Raw genomic sequence first — 20333 nt, forward strand, 5'->3', positions numbered from 1 at the left:
AAAATGACAACCAAACAAGTTTTTTTTATTTTTTTGAAGTTTTTTATTTTCAATTTTCTGAAAAATAAAAATTATTTCAAAAACTTACAATGGGCCCACATGCCTAACTATGATGCAGGATTTTTAAAGAAATAGAGAATAAAGTAAATCAAGACAACAAAATACAACATCAATTGTAATGTTAAATAGTACAGTATCTGATAATACATACAAAATAATTGTACGGTTTCTTACTAGGATCAAATACAACATCAATTGTATCAAACAATGAATTAATAAAAATGCACCTTTTAAGTTTATTATTATTATTATTTATTTATTATGTTTTATCAATCACACTGACACAACTTTACTCACCAAACACGCCACACAAATATAAATACAAAGTCTGATGCACTCAATGCACACTTTTTGGCCTTCACATCATCATCAAGACTTGTTGTTTCTAATTATCCTCCGCTTGTTCCTGAGAATCAAACATAAGTAGACTGGTTATATGAAAAGCATTGGCACAATCATTTTTTCACTAGTCAACATTTGACCACTACTATGCTGGAAAACAACATCTTTTACTAAAATTTCATCGTACCTTTCCTTTCCCAACCAACCACCTCTGCACATGGCTATTATCCTCCGCTGATCATGGCTATTCATCATCATCATCATCATCATCTTCATCATCTTCTTCATCATCATCATCATCATCATCTTCATCATCTTCATCATCATCATCCTCTTCTGATTCCTGAATCAAACAGAAGTAGATGTGTTATATGAAAAGCATTGGCAGAATCATTTTTTCACTAAAATTTCATTCTTACCTTTCCTTTCCCAACCAACCACCGCTGCACATGGCTATTAAGGTCGCTCACATCGTGTTGGTCCTCAAAATCAATTCTTAAGGTTATGCCTCCAGATGTGGTTATGCCTCCAGATGTGAAGGTCTGCAATTTGGGACATTCCTCCACCCTAACCTCCTCCAAGGATGGGAAATTAAAAGCATTATTTGTCCCACAAAAACATGTAAGGTTTGGTAGCTTCCTCAACCTCAGATTCTCTAGTTGAGAGAACACAATTTCCTCCATGTCATCTTCTTCTCCTTGTCCTTCACTTCTAACTATTTCTTCCATCACACTACATTCTTCAATGTCTAGATATCTGAGTTGTGTGAGACCTCTTGCTATTGAGAGTGAGAATACATACCTCAGGCTGTTGCATTTATAAACTCTCAAAGTCGTTAGGTTGTGAAACCCCAAAAGCCCCTGAGATTCCATTATCCAAATACGCTCCAATTTAGGTAAATCAATCAGTGTCAATTCTTTTGCTTGAGAAGACACAATTGCCTTTCTTTCAATGGCACCAAGTCCTTCAAGGTTGAAGATAACCTCCAATGAGTCACAAGATTCCAGACTGAGTTTTTCAACTACCTCAAACCACTGTAGCAGGGTACAAGCATTCACTAAGTTGTTGTATTTTTCCACCTTCATGGATCCTACTTTGTACCCATTTTTCCAAATACCTTCAAAGTTGCTTTCATCACCTAGTACCAATTCCTCCAACAAGATAGGAAATTCAACCTGCTTCCAGAAATCAATCACTATGTAGAGCATGTATATATATTCATAAAAATACATTTAAATCAAACCAAGCAATAATGACTACCCCTTTGTCATGCATATTCTAGTTTTCAGTTGTAATTCCATTTCATGTTCTACACGTAAATAAAATTATTCTCAAATCATATATATAATTGCATATTAGCCAGTGGAATTCATTTGAAACTCTGCTTTTGACTTTTGAGGCTCTTCTACATAAATAGATGGATGTAATTGATGTGCCAAAATCCATTAAAAATTTCAGTTGATGAAACAACACAAAGCCACCAAAACACAAAACGTTCAGTGGAAATCTAATTGAAATCCATTTTAAAATTTTCAGCTGTTTTGAGTGCACCAAATGATTAATTAAGGACACAGGTGCGTATGTACCTTGTAGTTGAAGAGAGCTTGTTGTTGGGAAATATTACTCTCCTTCAGTGCACTTTCTTCTCCGCCTCTTCTTGAGCAGCAGATACCGCTGAGCTGTGGCAACTCTTCAAGTCTTATAGTGTTTAATTGAGGGAACACCAAGGTCTTACCACCACCTTCTTCTTCTTCTTCTTCTTTGGATCCACCAATATTACTGTAGCAGAAACTTTTGAGGTTTTGCAATTTTTTAAGCTCCAATTTCTTTAATTGAGGAAACCATTGAATCACACTGCCTTCTTCAATAGCAGCCACTTCTGCTCCATATACCATTGAATCACATGATACAACTTCAAGACTTTCAAGGTTCTGTAACATTGGGAATGCATTGGGTGGAATTACATTCACTAGTTTATCGCATTCATGAACGGTGACAAATCTTAGCTGCCGAAAGGATTCTTGTGCTTCTGAACCTAGGAATAATTGTTTGTCCCATATCACTGTGAGTCTTTTCAATTTTCCAATTTTCAATGCCTCCAAAGCTGGAAACCTAACCTGCAAAATTCATTACATCCCATTTTATTTTAATTAATGTGGGAAAAATCACACAAGGTCAAACTAAAATACCCCACTAAATTAGACTTGTTAGAATGTAATAGTTAATTTAGATAAATGAGTGAATTTGAAATTAAGAGATATAGGCTTGAATAAAATTGATGTCAGTTTTGAATGTTCAAGGTGATGTTTGGTTAGATTCAACTAAACAGTAATGAGTAATGCAGTATCAGTCGATATTAGAAGTCAATGAAGATGCTTTTCATGCCGAAAATTTGCTAGACTAATTGAGAATACTATTTAACAATCAAAAGAATTTTAAGAATATCAATTGGATTTCTGTTTTTCAAATATGTAATAATTAATTAGAGTCACCCCATTCATTTTCTAATTTTGTGAAAGTCGATGAAAAAAGTTGAGTTTTCTTTATATATATATATATAATTTAAATTTTGAAAATTTTCCTGACTTTATAATGTGAGTTTTCTTAATATATATATATATATATATATATATATATATATATATATATAATTTAAATTTTGAAAACTTTCCTGAGTTTATAATGTGAGTTAATGCCTAGAAGCTAGTTTTAGAATTTCAAAAAAGGGAGCCGATATTTGCAATTCACTTTTTTAATTCTTTTAAAGGAAATAACAAAAAAAATTCATAAATTTAACTCTTTTTTTTTTTTTTTTTTGACAAAAGATAATATTTATTCAACAAGACAAAATAAGAAATAAAATGATAATATTTTATGTCCAAAGCTCTTATTTAGCAATACGAAGTCAAATAGGCAAGGCCAGCTCTATTGTGTGTCCAGAAGGGGATCATGGTGCATTTGAGCAGAATACTCATTGGTACGTGGTGCAAATTTACAAGACTTTTTTTTTTTAATTAAATGGTTCCATATAAATGGTTGAAATTAATTAAGAAGTCCAAACTGATTGGCTTGTGAAAACTTTTCACTAATTTATGGAGCTCAAAAGGGACACTGGCGGCATTGATGCAAAACTAACACAATCAACAAAAATAATCCCCAAATTCATGCACGTGTCAGTGAAAAAAAAAAAAAAAAAAATTTGCGGTAGTATGATATCCATTCTATTTTTAATTATTTATAATTATTTCTATAGTTAAATTTTAGTTACTAGCTTGCACCAAATATATTATTAATATTTGGTGCCAAAAAAAAATATTATTAATATTTAATACTATTTTAGTTACTAGCTTGCACCAAATATATTATTAATATTTTGGTGCCAAAAAAAAAAATATTAATATTTAATACTATTACAGTGAGTTTGAATTCTATATATGTAGCGAAATCTTCTTGCCTTGGTTAAAAAAAAAAAAAAAAAAAAAAAAAGAAGAAGAAGAGGAGAATGTGTACTTGAAGATTTAGATTGTAATTATATAAGAATAATATTTAAGTATTCATCGGTAAGATGTACACGGTCTTCACAACTGATATAGATTAATAACAAATGAACACGTCTTCTTTCATTACAAAATCAAAGATGGTTGTAATTATAATTATAATTATTTGTCCAAATATGAGATGGTGTACATCATCACCGGTGATAACCTAAATATTGTCCATTATATAATACAGATACTTGTCACTTAAGTTATAATTGGGTTCATTGAAAGAGAAAAAAAAAAAATTAGAGAGGGGTTAAGATTAAAATATATATATTATTCCATATTTCAAAGGATAGATATTGCATTTGAGAAAAATAATCATTTATTTATAGAGTTAGGATTAAAAATGTCATTAACTAAAAAAAAAACTGAATTGAATTAGCGTTGTACAAAAATGTTCATCAAGAGAATAAATTTACAATTCAAATCATATTGTGATCTAAAAATTGTTAATTTAGGTATGCAAAAGCTAATATTGTTTTCTGATTGGATAGCAGGCTCCAACCCAAGCACAGTGAATCAGATTTTATTTAGAAAGTAATTGAAAACTAAAGAGAAAATTCTTTTAAAGGCAAAAACGAAGTGCCTAGTAGATACTGAAATGACATCAGTTTGATCTTCGGATGTGTAGTGAAGGATCGGATTCTAACAATGTACATAATATGTAGGTGAATCTTCATTCCTTGCAACGTTTGTTGAACTAGTTAGCAAATAGAGCAGTGAAAAAGACAATTACGTCAATTCATCATATAAAAGGGTTGTGAGAACTGAGAATCCCAATTTGGATAAACAATAGTCCCTGCTTAATAGCTATTATGTTGTTATTTAGGAGATAGAACACATGTACCTTGTAATTAAAGAGGGCTTCCATTTTGCCAAAATTCTGCTCCGCAATTTCTTCTTCCTTCTCGGATCCACAAATGCTGCAGAAACTGTTGAGGTTTGGCAATTGTTGAAGGGTCAAGTGTTTTAATTGATGGAAGACAATGATCTCATCATGCCCTAGATCTTCTTCTCCGTCTTCGCTTAATAGTCCCCTTTCAACTGCAACAATCTCTTCCATCTTCTCACAATCGGTCACTTTTAATTCTTGGAGGTGCACAAGATATTTTGCCATGGATGATGAGAATACATTTATCAAATTGTGACGTTTAGAAATGTGGAGTTGTGTTAGGTTCTGTAACCTTGGGAGACCATTGGCTGGAATCACATTCACCATTTTGTTACATCCATTGACCTCTATGCACTTCAGGAACTGGAAGTTATCTTCTGCTTCATTCAATAGAAGTGATTGTGATTGGTCATTCCATATGGCTTCAAGGCTTTCCAAATTTGTAATACTCAATTTCTCCAAGGCAAGGAATGCAACCTACAAAATTCAACATATATTTTGTAGTTACAAAACTTCAAGATTATATCTATATCACAAGTTTCTGCTCCTATCGTTTTAAAGAGCCCAGAGAAGAGAAAAGCAAAAAGAGAAGGGGAATTTCACTATTCTTCAATCTATATTATAGGATTTTCATGTACTCTGTTTATTATGAATAATTGTCCTCTTAAATTGTTCAAATATAAATTTATTTTGTATTAAATTCCTTGATATATAGGTGGGTTTGTAATGTGATTCATATAGTTCCTAATATACATAATATATTTGAGTCGTGATGCCCTAGGGTAAATTGAAAGCTTAATATATATATATTCATGAATATACCTCACTTATGGTATTTTAATATATGACACGTGCAATTTTTATTAAGTTTGATTGTTTGTTTGATATGTGACTGATATTTTTGACAAATGCATAAATAATGGAGTTATGATACATGCATATGACAATTCAGAATTATGATTAAGTGTTACCGAATACATTTCAATTGTGTTAGCTCAATATATTCTTAAGGACTTACTATTGTGATTGGAAATTTATGATTGAAAATTTGTGATCAATTCTTGGGATAAAGAAATTGTCTGAATTCACAAGTGCAATGAACTAAATTTGACAGGTGAGTTCAGTAATTTGTTATATGGGTTGTATTGAAAATTGTTTGATTGGATAGATTGATACTGTTGAGATTTGTAAACTTGGATGTAAAGGGTGTAAAAACTTCACTTTGGATGGCAAAGAAATACCACTAGATTATTGCTTTGGTGTTAAAGCATGAGATTGTTAATGTCATCAAGTTTTTCAAGTTGTCTAAATTCTTCATAAACAATTCCTCCAATAAAGAAAATTTAACCTGCAAAAATCAGTTTCCACGTGATGATACCAATAACTCAACAAGTATATCTTAGTCATTAAGAGGAACATAAAGGAAATTTCAATTAGAACACGCACATTGGTAGCTCATTTTCTTCTACTAAGACTCGTTTATTGAAAACGAAGTTACTGAAAAATTTTAGTATGGTTTGAAACTAAGAAACATTTCTATATTCTATAATTTAACAGAAAGGAAATCTTATTTTATGATAATAAGTGCTTTACTTTTGGAAAATGTTTTTTTTGGATAATTGCACAAATTTGAAAAGCCAATCAAGAGGTTCATCTTTATGCCAAAATCTTATTTAAATCGTAGTGAGCTGAATTTTTTTTTAGCACACTGAATTTTCTTTCTACAATGACTGGTTTCACTCAAATTCAAAGAGAAATAAAATTTTCACAACTTATGCACATATAATAATCTTGTTTGTTACAAGTTTTAAGACATCGTAATGCATAAATTGATTGGGAATATGTTTCACCCACAATGTTTCATCGTGAGTATATAGTTGACTGGGTTTTCATATAAAAGTAAGGAAGGTTTACATTTTGAATTAAAAATTATTAAATATCAAATCAATGAAATAGCACGTTTCTATATATTAAGAAATTCTATACATTCACATTGTTTCCATATTGCTGTAGTAGGACTTTTCAAATTATGAATTATCAGATCCTCAATACGACCAGCAGATTTCATTATTTATGTTACATTTTGTAATAAAGAATCCAACAGTTGGGCCAGATATTAGTATATTTTGTTATAAGTATTCAATCTGCAATAACAAGCATCCTTTTAATTTGTGAATATGTCAACTCATTGTGGTTCATTAGGCTATAGAAGCCTGTCACACATTTATAATATCACACTTTGTGTTCAATTAGTGAAATTTGGCACTCGTATCTCTTCCAAGTTGTCTAATTTCGTCATAAACAATTCCTCCAAGCAAGGAAATTTAACCTGCAAAATATCAGTTTGCAAGTGATAGTACCAATAACTCAACTAGTATATCTTAGTCACTAGGAGGAACAAAAAGGAGGGAAAGAGGGCACAGCTTCCCTTTAAAATAATGGTTTTAAGTTTTCTTCCAATAATTACTTGGTATCTACTGATTTCATATATGAGCTTCACAATTAATGCTTGTAATAATTAATGATTTTAGTTCTTATTTTATTTAGATAATGATGTATAAGCAGATTAAATAAATCAACAAACAGATTACAGCACAATCACATGATATATTCATAGGAGTTCACAAATGGTGTTATTTTTTCCCCCTCCTTTTTTCGGTTGCTTAATGTGTGGTTTTCTTTTGAATTATAATACTTGGATGAGATTAGGAGAATACTCCTGGAATCCATATTTCCTAATTTATAACCAAGTCATCAAATAATTAAAATAGTCCAATAAATAAGTGAATATAGTAGTATTTTGTTCCGCCTGACGATTTGTCATATTGTCTTCATTGATGCAAGTCTCAACACTATTGGTAGTACTCACAAAGATTTATTCAATTTTATGGTAGCTTCATAGTTGTCATCCCAATGAGACCAGACCACCAAATAAATGAAATTATGCATCACTGCATATTTTTAGTTTGTAGTTGATTATAATTTCAAAGTTAAATTATATTAATTTTTTTGAGATTTTTAAATTTAATTATTCACACATACTCTCAGTTTAAAAATTTTACATTGACCTCCTAAGAGTAGTTGACTTAGTAAGAAGATCTAAATGACAGGAAGAAAAAAGAATACTAAAATTTATCAGAGACTAAATTTAAGGACATGTGAGTGAAATAACACAAAGCCAAAACACAAGGTTTCGTGTACCCACTAATGGTTAATTAAGATTAATTAAGGACACGGGGGTGTATGTACCTTGTTGTTGAAGAGTGCTTGTTGTTGGGGAATATTACTCTCCTCCACTACCAATTCTTCTCCTCCTCTTGTGGAGCAGCAGAAACTACTGAGCTTGGGTAAGTCTTCAAGTCTCATGGTCCTTAATTGAGGGAACACAACCGTTCCTTCTGCCCCCTTTGACCCTTCAACTTTAAATACCTCTTGCAGGGACTCACATTGTAGCACTTCGACTTCTTCTAGGTTCTGGAAACTTGTATGCAATTCTGTTGAAGAAACATTTAATAGCTTGCGACACCATTCCAATTCTAACTTTCTCAGTTTGGAAACAGAGTCGTTTGAAATTGTGCTGTGCCATATCTCTTCCAAGCTGTCTAATCTCTTCATAAACAATTCCTCCAAGCAAGGAAATTTAACCTGCAAAATATCAGTTTGCAGGTGATAATACCAATAACTCAACTAGTATATCTTAGTCATTAAGAGGAACAAAAAGGAGGGAAAGAGGGCAGAGCTTCCCTTGAAAATAATGGTTCAAACTAAAAATGAGACCTGACCACCAAAAAAATGAAATTATGCATCACGGCATATTTTTAGTTTGAAGTTCATTATAATTTCAAAGTTAAATTATACTAATCTTTTTTGAGATTTTTAAATGTAATTATTCACACATACTCGGTTTAAAAAATTTACATTGATCTCCTAAGAGTAGTTGAGTTAGTATGAAGATTTAAATGATAGGAAGAAAAAAGAAAACTGAAATTTATCTGAGACTAAATTCAAGGACATGTGAGTGAAATAACACAAAGCCAAAACACAAGGTTTCGTGTACCCACTAATGGTTAATTAAGATTAATTAAGGACACGGGGGTGTATGTACCTTGTTGTTGAAGAGTGCTTGTCGTTGGGGAATATTACTCTCCTCCACTACCAATTCTTCTCCTCCTCTTGTGGAGCAGCAGAAACTACTGAGCTTGGGTAAGTCTTCAAGTCTCATGGTCCTTAATTGAGGGAACACAACCATTCCTTTTGCCCCCTTTGACCCTTCAACTTTAAATACCTCTTGCAGGGACTCACATTGTAGCACTTCGACTTCTTCTAGGTTCTGGAAACTTGTATGCAATTCTGTTGAAGAAACATTTAATAGCTTGCGACACCATTCCAATTCTAACTTTCTCAGTTTGGAAACAGAGTCGTTTGAAATTGTGCTGTGCCATATCTCTTCCAAGCTGTCTAATCTCTTCATAAACAATTCCTCCAAGCAAGGAAATTTAACCTGCAAAATATCAGTTTGCAGGTGATAATACCAATAACTCAACCAGTATATCTTAGTCATTAGGAGGAACAAAAAGGAGGGAAAGAGGGCAGAGCTTCCCTTGAAAATAATGGTTCAAACTAAAAATGAGACCTGACCACCAAAAAAATGAAATTATGCATCACGGCATATTTTTAGTTTGAAGTTGATTATAATTTCAAAGTTAAATTATACTAATCTTTTTTGAGATTTTTAAATGTAATTATTCACACATACTCGGTTTAAAAAATTTACATTGATCTCCTACGAGTAGTTGAGTTAGTATGAAGATTTAAATGATAGGAAGAAAAAAGAAAACTGAAATTTATCTGAGACTAAATTCAAGGACATGTGAGTGAAATAACACAAAGCCAAAACACAAGGTTTCGTGTACCCACTAATGGTTAATTAAGATTAATTAAGGACACGGGGGTGTATGTACCTTGTTGTTGAAGAGTGCTTGTCGTTGGGGAATATTACTCTCCTCCACTACCAATTCTTCTCCTCCTCTTGTGGAGCAGCAGAAACTACTGAGCTTGGGTAAGTCTTCAAGTCTCATGGTCCTTAATTGAGGGAACACAACTGTTCCTTCTGCCCCCTTTGACCCTTCAACTTTAAATACCTCTTGCAGGGACTCACATTGTAGCACTTCGACTTCTTCTAGGTTCTGGAAACTTGTATGCAATTCTGTTGAAGAAACATTTAATAGCTTGCGACACCATTCCAATTCTAACTTTCTCAGTTTGGAAACAGAGTCGTTTGAAATTGTGCTGTGCCATATCTCTTCCAAGCTGTCTAATCTCTTCATAAACAATTCCTCCAAGCAAGGAAATTTAACCTGCAAAATATCAGTTTGCAGGTGAAAATACCAATAACTCAACTAGTATATCTTAGTCATTAGGAGGAACAAAAAGGAGGGAAAGAGGGCATAGCTTCCCTTGAAAATAATGGAACCCAAAATTAATGGTTTAAGTTTTCTTCCAAGAATTACATGGTATCTATTGATTTCATAAATGAGCTTCACAATTAATGCTTGTAATATTTCATTTTAGTTCTTATTTTATTTAGATAATCATGTATAAGCAGATTAAACAAATCAACAAACAGATTAAAACACAAACACATGATATATTCATAGGGGTTCACACATGGTGTTATTTTTTCTCCCCTCTCCTTTTTCGGTTGCTTAATGTATGGTTTTCTTTTGAATTATAATACTTGGATGAGATTAGGAGAATACTCCTGGAATCAATATTTCCTAATTTATAACCAAATCATCAAATAATTAAGATAGTCCAATAAATAAGTGAATATTGTAGTATTTTGTTCGGCCTGATGATTTGTCATATTGTCTTCGTTGATGCAAGTCTCAACACTTGAACTGGTAGTACTCACAAAGATTTATTCAATTTTTAGTTTGAAGTTGATTATAATTTCAAAGTTAAATTACACTAATCTTTTTTGAGATTTTTAAATGTAATTATTCACACATACTCGGTTTAAAAAATTTACATTGATCTCCTAAGAGTAGTTGAGTTAGTATGAAGATTTAAATGATAGGAAGAAAAAAGAAAACTGAAATTTATCTGAGACTAAATTCAAGGACATGTGAGTGAAATAACACAAAGCCACCAATGTTTGGTGGAAATCTAATTGAAATCCATTAATAATTTCAGTTGTTGAGTGCACCCCTAATGATTAATTAGGATTAATCAAGGACATAGGGTGTATGTACCTTGTGGTTGAAGAGTGCTTTTCGTTGGTCAATATTACTCTCCTCCACTACCAATTCTTCTCCTCCTCTTCTGGAGCAACAGAAACTACTGAGCTTGGGTAAGTCTTCAAGTCTCATAGTCCTTAATTGAGAGAACACCAAGACCTTACCACCGCATTCTTCTTGTTCTTCTTTTGATCCATCGCATTCTTCTTGTTCTTTTGATCCAGCAGTATTGTAGCAGAAACTTTTGAGGTTTGACAAATATTTAAGTTCCAAATTCTTTAACTCGGGGAACATGGTGATCTCATCATCGCCTTCTTCAATGGCAACCATCTCAACTCCAGATACCACTGAATCACATGATACAATTTGGAGACTTTCAAGGTTATGTAACATTGGGATAGCATTTGGTGGAATTACATTCACTAATTTCTCAGAGCATTTCACATGGATGAGCCTTAGCAGCTGAAAGGAATCTTGTCCTTCTGATCCTGGGCATAATTGATTGTCCCATATGGCTGTGAGGCTTTCTAAATTTTCAATCTTCAATTCCTCCAAAGCTGGGAACCTAACCTGCGAAATTCATTACATATTGCGTTAAATTTTGGGATTTGTCAATCACAAGAGTGGCACTTCTTGTTTCCCTTAACTAGACCTAGAAAGAAAATGAAAAGATTAAAAATATCACTACAAGCATGCTGCCCCTACATTGGTTGCTCATTGCACTATAGGAGTTAGGACATATCTTGTTTATGTCTTTTTAAAGTTCAAAGTTTTATTAAGCATGCTGCCCAAATTTTCTTCTACTAAGACCAGTTTCTTGAAAACGAAGTTACTGAAATTTTTTAGTATGGTTTGAAACCAAGAAACATTTCTAGATTCTAAAATTTAACAGAAAACGAATCTTATTTTATGATAATGAGTGCTTTACTTTTGGAAAATGTTTTTTTCGATAAATGTGCAAATTTGAAAATCCAATTGCAAGAGGTTCATCTTTATGCTAAAATCTTATTTAAATGATACTGTACGTTACAAGTTTTAAGACATCCAAATGCATAAATTGACTAGGAATATGTTTCATATACAATGTTTCGTGAGTATATTAGTTGATTGGGTTTTCATTTAAAATTTAATGGAAGTTTACATTTTTAATTAAAAATTATTAAATATGAACTCAATGAAATAATAAGCTTTTAAGAACTAGAATTATTTTAATTTGAAATAAACCTTAAATACAAAATGTGGGGTCTCAGATTTTAAAATTCAGGCGTGACAAAGAGACCCTGGATTGTTACATTCACATTGTTTCCTCAGTCCACCAGACTAAATTCTATATATTAAGAAATTCTATATGTTGTAAAAAAGAAATTCTGTACATTCACATTATTTATATAGATTAAGTTGCATAGCACATCCCATCCAAATCCAAATTTGGAGAAAGAAAAATCTTAACCGAAACATATAATAAAATAGAAATCTATGCACTTTAAGAACCGGAAGGAATTTCCTCCTTCATTCACTAGGAGTGAATGTGATTGGTCATTCCGTAGTGCTATAACGCTTTCCAATTTTACAATACTCAATTCTTCCAAAGCAGGGAATGCAACCTACAAATTAAACATATTATATTTTGTAGTTTCAAAAATTCAAGAAACTCATCTTTGAAATGATAGCCAGTTTTAGAAATTTTTGCAACAAGATTATATATCTCTATCGCAATTTTCTGCTCCTATCATTTTAAAGAGCCCAGAGAAGAAAAAAGAGATTGGGAACTTCACTATTCTTCAATCTATACTAGGATTTTTGTTTACTCTATTTATTTATGAGTAATTGTCCTTTTAAATTGTTCAAATGTATATTTATTTTCTGTTAAATTTCTTAATATATTGGTGGTTTTAAATTTGGATTAATTGTTTGCTTGATATGTGATTGATATATTTAAGGAATATTTAAATCATGGATATTTCAATTGTGTTAGCTCAATATATTCTAATGGAGTTAGTATTGTGATTGGAAATTTGTGATCAATAGTTGAGAAAAAGAAATTGCATGAATCATATGTGAAATGACTTGAATATGAGACTGGTGATGGAAAATTGTACAGGTTTTGATTGGATACATTGGTACCGCTGAGATTTGAAACCTTTACATGTAAGGGTGCAAGGTTTGGTAGCAGCTCATTGCACTTTTAAAACTAAAATTTATTAACTAGCATGCAGCCCAAATTTTCTTCTACAAGACAAGTTTATTGTAAACAAATTTACTGAATAATTTCATTATAGTTTTAGACCAAGAAACATTTTCTATATTCTAAAATTTAATGGAAATCGTATCTCATTTTAAGATACTGAGTGCTTAATTTTTGGCAAATACTTTTTTTGGATAATTGAGCCTGCACAAATTTTAAGAGCAGAGTTTTTCATTTTTTTTAGTAAGCTGACTTCGCTTTCTAAAATTACTGGTTTCACTCAAATTCATGGAGAATTAAAATCTTCATATTTCACAACATATGGACAGATAATGACATAGTTGATTGGGTTTTAATTTAATTTTTAACGGGAGGTTTACATTTTGAATTAAAAATTATTAAATACGTAGTCAATGAAATAACAAGCCTTTAAGAATTAGAATTATTTTAATTCGAAATAAACCCTAAAATTGGTACAGTGGTGCAAATTTACATGACTTTTTTCTTTGGGCAAATTTTTTTAGTTAATTGTTTACATGATTGGTTAAAATTAATTATGACAACTTTTCACTAATTTTATGGGGCTCAAAAGGGGCAGTAGCGGCAATGAGAACAAGAAATAGCACACAATGATGCAAAACTAACAGTCACAATCAACAAAAATCATAAAAAAAATTCATGTATGTGTCAGTTAAAAAATAAAAGAAAAAAAGTAATTGTGGTAGCATAAATCAAGTTAGATTTTAATTATTTCTATAGTTAGATTTTAATTACTATCACAATGAATCAGATTTTATTTAGAAAGTAATGAGAAAATTCTTTTTAAGGCAAAAATTATAGTTAGATTTTAATTACTATCACAGTAAATTTATGTACATACCTTGTGGTTGAAGAGGGCTTCCACTCTGGGAATGATTTGATCCACTGTTTCTTCATCCTCTTTGGATCCATGAGTGAAACTTTTGAGATTTGGCAAGTCTTCAAGATGCAAATACTTCAATTGACGGAAGACAATGATCTCATCATGCACTACATCTTCTTCTCCTAATTGTCCCCTTTCAACTGTAACTATCTCTTTCACTGAATTACAGTCAATGACTTCAAGTTTTTCTAGCTTCTGTAAGCTTGGGAGAACATTGGAGACAATCACATTCACCAATTCGTCACATCCCCACACTGACATGAACCTTAGGCTTTGAAAGGAAACTTGTGCTTCCTTCACTATGAGTGATTGGGATTGGCCTTCCCATATAGCTGTAAGGCTTTTCAATTCCTCAATTTCTAGTTCCTCCAAGGCAGGGAATGCAACCTGCAAAATTATGAGTAAATTCATTACTATATATTCAATTGACTAGTGGCAGCCGATTATTAGTAAACTTTGCACCTACTATTTTAAAATGAAAATTATGAGCGCTGCATGAAGAGTCAACTATAGTTATTTTTTCTTTTTTGTCCTAATTTGTTTTCCAGTAAAACTAGTGGTCTTGTTATCTGATACACAATTACAAATCAAAAGTTAACTATTTTCGGGGAAAAAAATGTATTTTAAGAAACTAAATGGTTTTATTATTATTTTTCAAACAAATGAAGCACAATCCAGCTATTCTTGGGCTGCTCTCTCATTTTGGAGCCTACTTGTCTTTGGAATTAAAAAAACCCAAGTAATACTTTGATTCTGCTTTGACTATTTTCTGATTTTTTTAATTAGATTTTTTAAATTTCTTATGTATGCTATTTTAATATATGACGTGCTAATTTTATTGAATTTGAAGATTTTTAGATTAATTGTTTGTTTGATATGTGAAATAACTAGTCTTTAAGAACTAGAATTATTTTAATTCTAATTAAACCTTAAATCCAAAACCTAGGATCTCAGATTTTGAAATTTAGGGTATGACAATGAGACTAGAGTGTGACCCTACATTCACATTGTTTACTTAGCCTTAATTCTATATATTAAGAAATACAGTTATATAACTATTATATCACAGCCAGAAATCAAAGCAGGTTTCATTGTTGCAATAACACAATGACTCTCTATTTCTTAGTGTTGCAGACTTCCAATTAGAGAAAAGCGAAATTAAAATTTTAGCACCTGACTGTATATTGCAGAAATAATATAGGGGAAAGAAATCAGTGTAGGTTTCAAGGTTATTGCATTGCTTGAACATAATAAATTAAAATTTCATTAAAGTAAAAAAATAAGTACACAAACTTTAAAATTGATTGATATTTCCAAAACATTTATAATTATTCTGGGCAAATAATTATTTTTGAAAACATGAGAATTTTTTTTATTTATATTCTTAACAAGAAACACATTCAGGCATACCCACTTGCCCTTATGGGGACTTAAACCCTCGACCTCAATTTTAAGACCCCATAAAATACCACTAAGTTATAGCTTTTGTAATAAAGCATGAGATTATCAATGTCATTAAGTGTGTCTTTCACAATATATTCAACCAATGTACAGTTTTTGAAGCTTATTCAAATTTTTTATTTTTTATTTTATTTTTCTGTTAACAAGTTTATGCATTTATAAGCCACAATTAAGTATTTAATTTGCAATAAAAGCATCCTTTCAATTTGTCAATGTCAACTAATTGTGGCTCATTAGGATGTAAGATGGTCCTGATCTGATACTCTGCAATTAGTGTTCAATTAGTTAAATATGGCACTTGGATACACAGGTGTTAGTCAACATCATTCTCCAAGATTTTTGGTTGATTGTTTGGAGAACATCATATATATTTTTTGGAATAATTACACTTATCCAAAAATAAATAAAATTTTCATAGTAATTGTAATTTTGTAGGTTTTCAAAAAGATGATTTCTTTAGAGTCAACTATAGTTATTTTTTCTTTTTTTCCTTCCGGTAAAAACTAGTGGTCTTGTTATCTGATACACAATTACAAATCAAAAGTTGACTATTTTCGGGAAAAAAAAAAATGTAGTTTAAGAAACTAAATGGTTTAGCGCCTGCTTGTATACAGCCAGAAATAAAATAGGGGAAAGATATCAAAGCAGCTTTCAAGGTTATTGCATTGCTTGAACTTGCCATATAGGAACTTAAACCCTCACCTCAATTTTAAGACCCTAGAAAGTACTACTAAATTATAGCTTTTGTACTAAAGCATGAGATGTCTTTCCCAATATATTCAACCAACGTACTGTTTTTGAAGCTTATTCAAATTTTATTTTATTTTTTTTGTTAACAAGTTTATGCATTTATAAGCCACAATTAAGTATTCAATTTGCATTAAAAAGCATCCTTTCAATTTGTCAATATGTCAACTAATTGTGGCTCATTATGTAAGATGGTCCTAGTCTGATACTCTGCATTTACTGTTCAATTAGTGAAATATGGCACTTGGATACACGGGCGTTAGTCAACATCATTCTCCAAGATTTTTGGTTGATTGTTTGGAGAACATCATATATTTTTTTCGGAATAATTACACTTATCCAAAAATAAATAAAATTTTCATAGTAATTGTAATTTTGTAGGTTTTCAAAAAAATGATTTCTTTATATTTCCGGAAAAAAAAATTTCCCAAAAAACAAAATTGATTTCTTTAGAAATTTGAATAAGAATTGTGATATCGAGCTGCACTTTTAAAGCCGAATTAGAGATGGGTTTGAGCTCATTCGGTTTTCAGAGTATGAAGTTTGACTGAGATTGCTTTCTCATTAAGAGTCACTCCATCCATCCCTCAATAAGTGCCCATTTTCTAATTTTTGGGAAGTCTGAAAAAAGTTGAGTTTCTTAATATTTTTTATTTAAATTTTGAAAACTTTCCTAATTTTTTAATATGAGTTAATGGGGAGCTAGTTTTAGAATTATTTCAAAAAGAGAGACAATATTGGCACTCCACCTTTCTACCATTGCACTCCACTTTTATTTATTCTTTTAAATAAAATGACAAAAAAATTCATAAATTCATTAATGCATCATCTTTTATTTTTTAATACCATAACTATCATTTTTACTATAAATTTAACTATTTTTTTTTTGACCTTTATTTACTTCTTGTATTTTCCTTTTTTTCGGGACAACAGATAATATTTATTCAACAAGACAAAATAAAAATAAAATGATAATATTTTATGTCCAAAGCTCATGGTGCATTTGAGTAAAATACTTGTGTGTCCGAAAGGGGCTCATGGTGCATTTGAGTAGAATACTCATTGGTACGGTGGTGCATTTGAGTTAAATATTTCCCTTGGGCAAATTTTTTTAGTTAATTGTTTTCATATAATTGGTTAAAAATAATTAACAAATTTTAAGAGGCAACGGCAAGAGAATCATTTTTATGGTAAAATCTGATTTAAAGGGCGGCATCAGAGTTTTTCATTTTTTTTTATTTTTTATTATTGCACTGACTTTGCTTTCTAAAATTACTGGTTTCACTCAAATTCATGGAGAATTAAAATCTTCAGATTTTACAACATATGGTATGGTTAATTGGGTTTTAATTTAAATTTTAATAGGTTTACATTTTGAATTAAAATTTCTTAAATACGAAATCAATGAAATAACAAGCCTTTAGGAACTAGAATTATTTTAATTCAAAATAAACCTTAAAATTGGTACAGTGCTGCAAATTTACATGACTTTTTTTTCCTTGGGCAAATTTTTTTAGTTAATTGTTTTCATGATTGGTTAAAATTAATTAGGACAACTTTTCACTAATTTTATGGAGCTCAAAAGGTGCAGTAGCGGCAACAAGAACAAGAAATAGCACACGAATGATGCAAAACTAACAGTCACAATCAACAAAAATCATAAAAAAATCGTGTATGTGTCAATTAAAAAATAAAAGAAAAAAAGTAATTGGGGTAGCATAAATCAAGTTAGATTTTAATTATTTCTGTAGTTAGATTTTAATTACTACCACAGTGAATCAGGTTTTATTTAGAATGTAATGAGAAAATTCTTTTTAAGGCAAAAATTATAGTTAGATTTTAATTACTATCATAGTGAATCTATGTACAAACCTTGTGGTTGAAGAGGGCTTCCACTGTTTCTTCTTCTTCTTTGGATCCATGAGTGAAACTTTTGAGGTTTGGCAAGTTTGAAAGTGTCAAGTACTTCAATTGAGAGAAGACAATGATCTCATCATACACTACATCTTCTTCTCCTAATTGTCCCCTTTCAATTGCAACTATCTCTTCAACTTCAAGTTTTTCTAACTTCTGTAAGCTTGGGAGCATATTGGAGGTAATCACATTCACCAATTTCTCACATCTACTTACACTCATGCTCCTTAGGCTTTGAAAGGAAACTTGTGCTTCCTTCACTAGGAGTGATTGGGATTGGCCTTCCCATATAGCTGTAAGGCTTTCCAATCTCCAAATTTGTAGTTCCTCCAAGGCAGGGAATGCAACCTGCAAAATTATGAGTAAATTCATTACTATATATTCAATTGACTAGTGGCAGCCGATTATTAGTAAACTTTGCAACCTACTATTTTAAAATGAAAATTATGAGCGCTGCATGAGGAATCAACTATAGCTATTTTTTCTTTTTTTGTCCTAATTTGTTTTCCAGTAAAAACTAGTGGTCTTGTTATCTGATACACAATTACAAATCAAAAGTTAACTATTTTCGGGAAAAAAAATGTATTTTAAGAAACTAAATGGTTTTATTATTATTTTTCAAACAAATGAAGCACAATCCAGCTATTCTTGGGCTGCTTTCTCATTTAGGAGCCTACTTGTCTTTGGAATTAAAAAAACCCAAGTAATACTTTGATTCTGCTTTGACTATTTTCTGATTTTTTTAATTAGATTTTTTAAATTTCTTATGTATGCTATTTTAATATATGACTTGCTAATTTTATTGAATTTGAAGATTTTTAGATTAATTGTTTGTTTGATATGTGAAATAACAAGTCTTTAAGAACTAGAATTATTTTAATTCTAATTAAACCTTAAATCAAAAACCTAGGATCTCAGATTTTGAAATTTAGAGTATGACAATGAGACTAGAGTGTGACCCTACATTCACATTGTTTACTTAGCCTTAATTCTATATATTAAGAAATACAGTTATATAACTATTATATCACAGTAGAGAAATCAGAGCAAGTTTCAATGTTGCACTAACACAATGACTCTCCAATTAGAGAAAAACGAAATTAAAATTTTAGCACCTACATGTATACAGCCAGAAATAATATATGGGAAAAAAATCAGAGCAGGTTTCAAGGTTATTGCATTCCTTGAACTTGCCCTATGGGGAATTAAACCCTCACCTCAATTTTAAGAGCCTAGAAAGTACCACTAAATTATAGCTTTTGCATTAGAGCATGAAATGTCTTTCCCAATATATTCAACCAATGTATTGTTTTTAGAGATGGGTCTGAGCCTATGTGATTTTCAGAGTTTGAAGTTTGAATCTTTATTGTTAGAATAAAGATATGTAGAAAGGTGTAAAACTTTTGCTAACAAATGCATGTTAAGATGATCTAATCTGATAGGTGTAAAAGCATATACAAAGATTAAAAAGAATATAAAAGCTAATTGAATATCTCTAATTTAATATATATATATATATATATATATATAAACACTTGTTTGCATGAAAGTTTGAAACATACTACGTGTGTGGGCGGTTGCATGAAATGCGGTTCATGACATATTAGAGAGGGGCAGTGAACCAGCGCAAACCAGTGAAGAACAAAATTAGAGAGAGTTGGATAAGGCCGACTAGAGGCATATGAAGGCCTCAAAATTTTCAAATTTCCTTATATAAGTTATACTTCAATTATTTCTCAATATTATCAAACCCTAATCAAATACATAAATTTAATATTAGGCCCCAAATATTTATATCCTATAATAACTTTTTTTTAATCTCTTTTCTCTCTCATCATTCATTCTGTTTTTTAATTAAACTCTAATTAATACGGAAATTTAATATTAGGTCTCAAAAATTTATATCCTTAAATTTAATACGGAAATTTAGTATTAGGTCTCAAAAATTTATATTCTTAAAAAAAAAAAAAAAGTGTATTAAGATAACAAAAGTAGCCATATATTCAAATCATACTATCTACAAATTGTC

General features: G+C 30.9%; 1 protein-coding gene across 7 annotated transcripts in view; it reads right to left on the reverse strand.

The window, feature by feature from the left end:
- Positions 1–144: 144 nt before the first annotated feature.
- Positions 145–20333, reverse strand: part of LOC132303514 (uncharacterized) — a 28069-nt gene continuing 7880 nt past the window's right edge. The window contains exons 2-12 of one of the 7 annotated variants that reach the window (XM_059800792.1): positions 18263–18652; positions 14141–14569; positions 11091–11645; positions 9798–10193; positions 8942–9337; positions 8086–8481; positions 4792–5313; positions 1989–2519; positions 822–1577; positions 590–745; positions 145–466 (exon numbers count right to left, since the gene is read on the reverse strand). In XM_059800792.1, the coding sequence (XP_059656775.1) occupies positions 647–745; positions 822–1577; positions 1989–2519; positions 4792–5313; positions 8086–8481; positions 8942–9337; positions 9798–10193; positions 11091–11645; positions 14141–14569; positions 18263–18652 (4470 nt within the window). In that variant the 3' untranslated portion in view covers positions 145–466; positions 590–646. The remainder of the gene's footprint in view (positions 467–589; positions 746–821; positions 1578–1988; positions 2520–4791; positions 5314–8085; positions 8482–8941; positions 9338–9797; positions 10194–11090; positions 11646–14140; positions 14570–18262; positions 18653–20333) is intronic. The other 6 variants (XM_059800794.1, XM_059800796.1, XM_059800793.1 and 3 more) reach the window with 6 other exon arrangements.

Source organism: Cornus florida, unplaced genomic scaffold (genome assembly GCF_030987335.1).
Source record: "Cornus florida cultivar Cherokee Brave unplaced genomic scaffold, ASM3098733v1 CherokeeBrave_3.0.0_Hap2_Chr04, whole genome shotgun sequence".
Lineage (NCBI taxonomy): Eukaryota > Viridiplantae > Streptophyta > Magnoliopsida > Cornales > Cornaceae > Cornus > Cornus florida.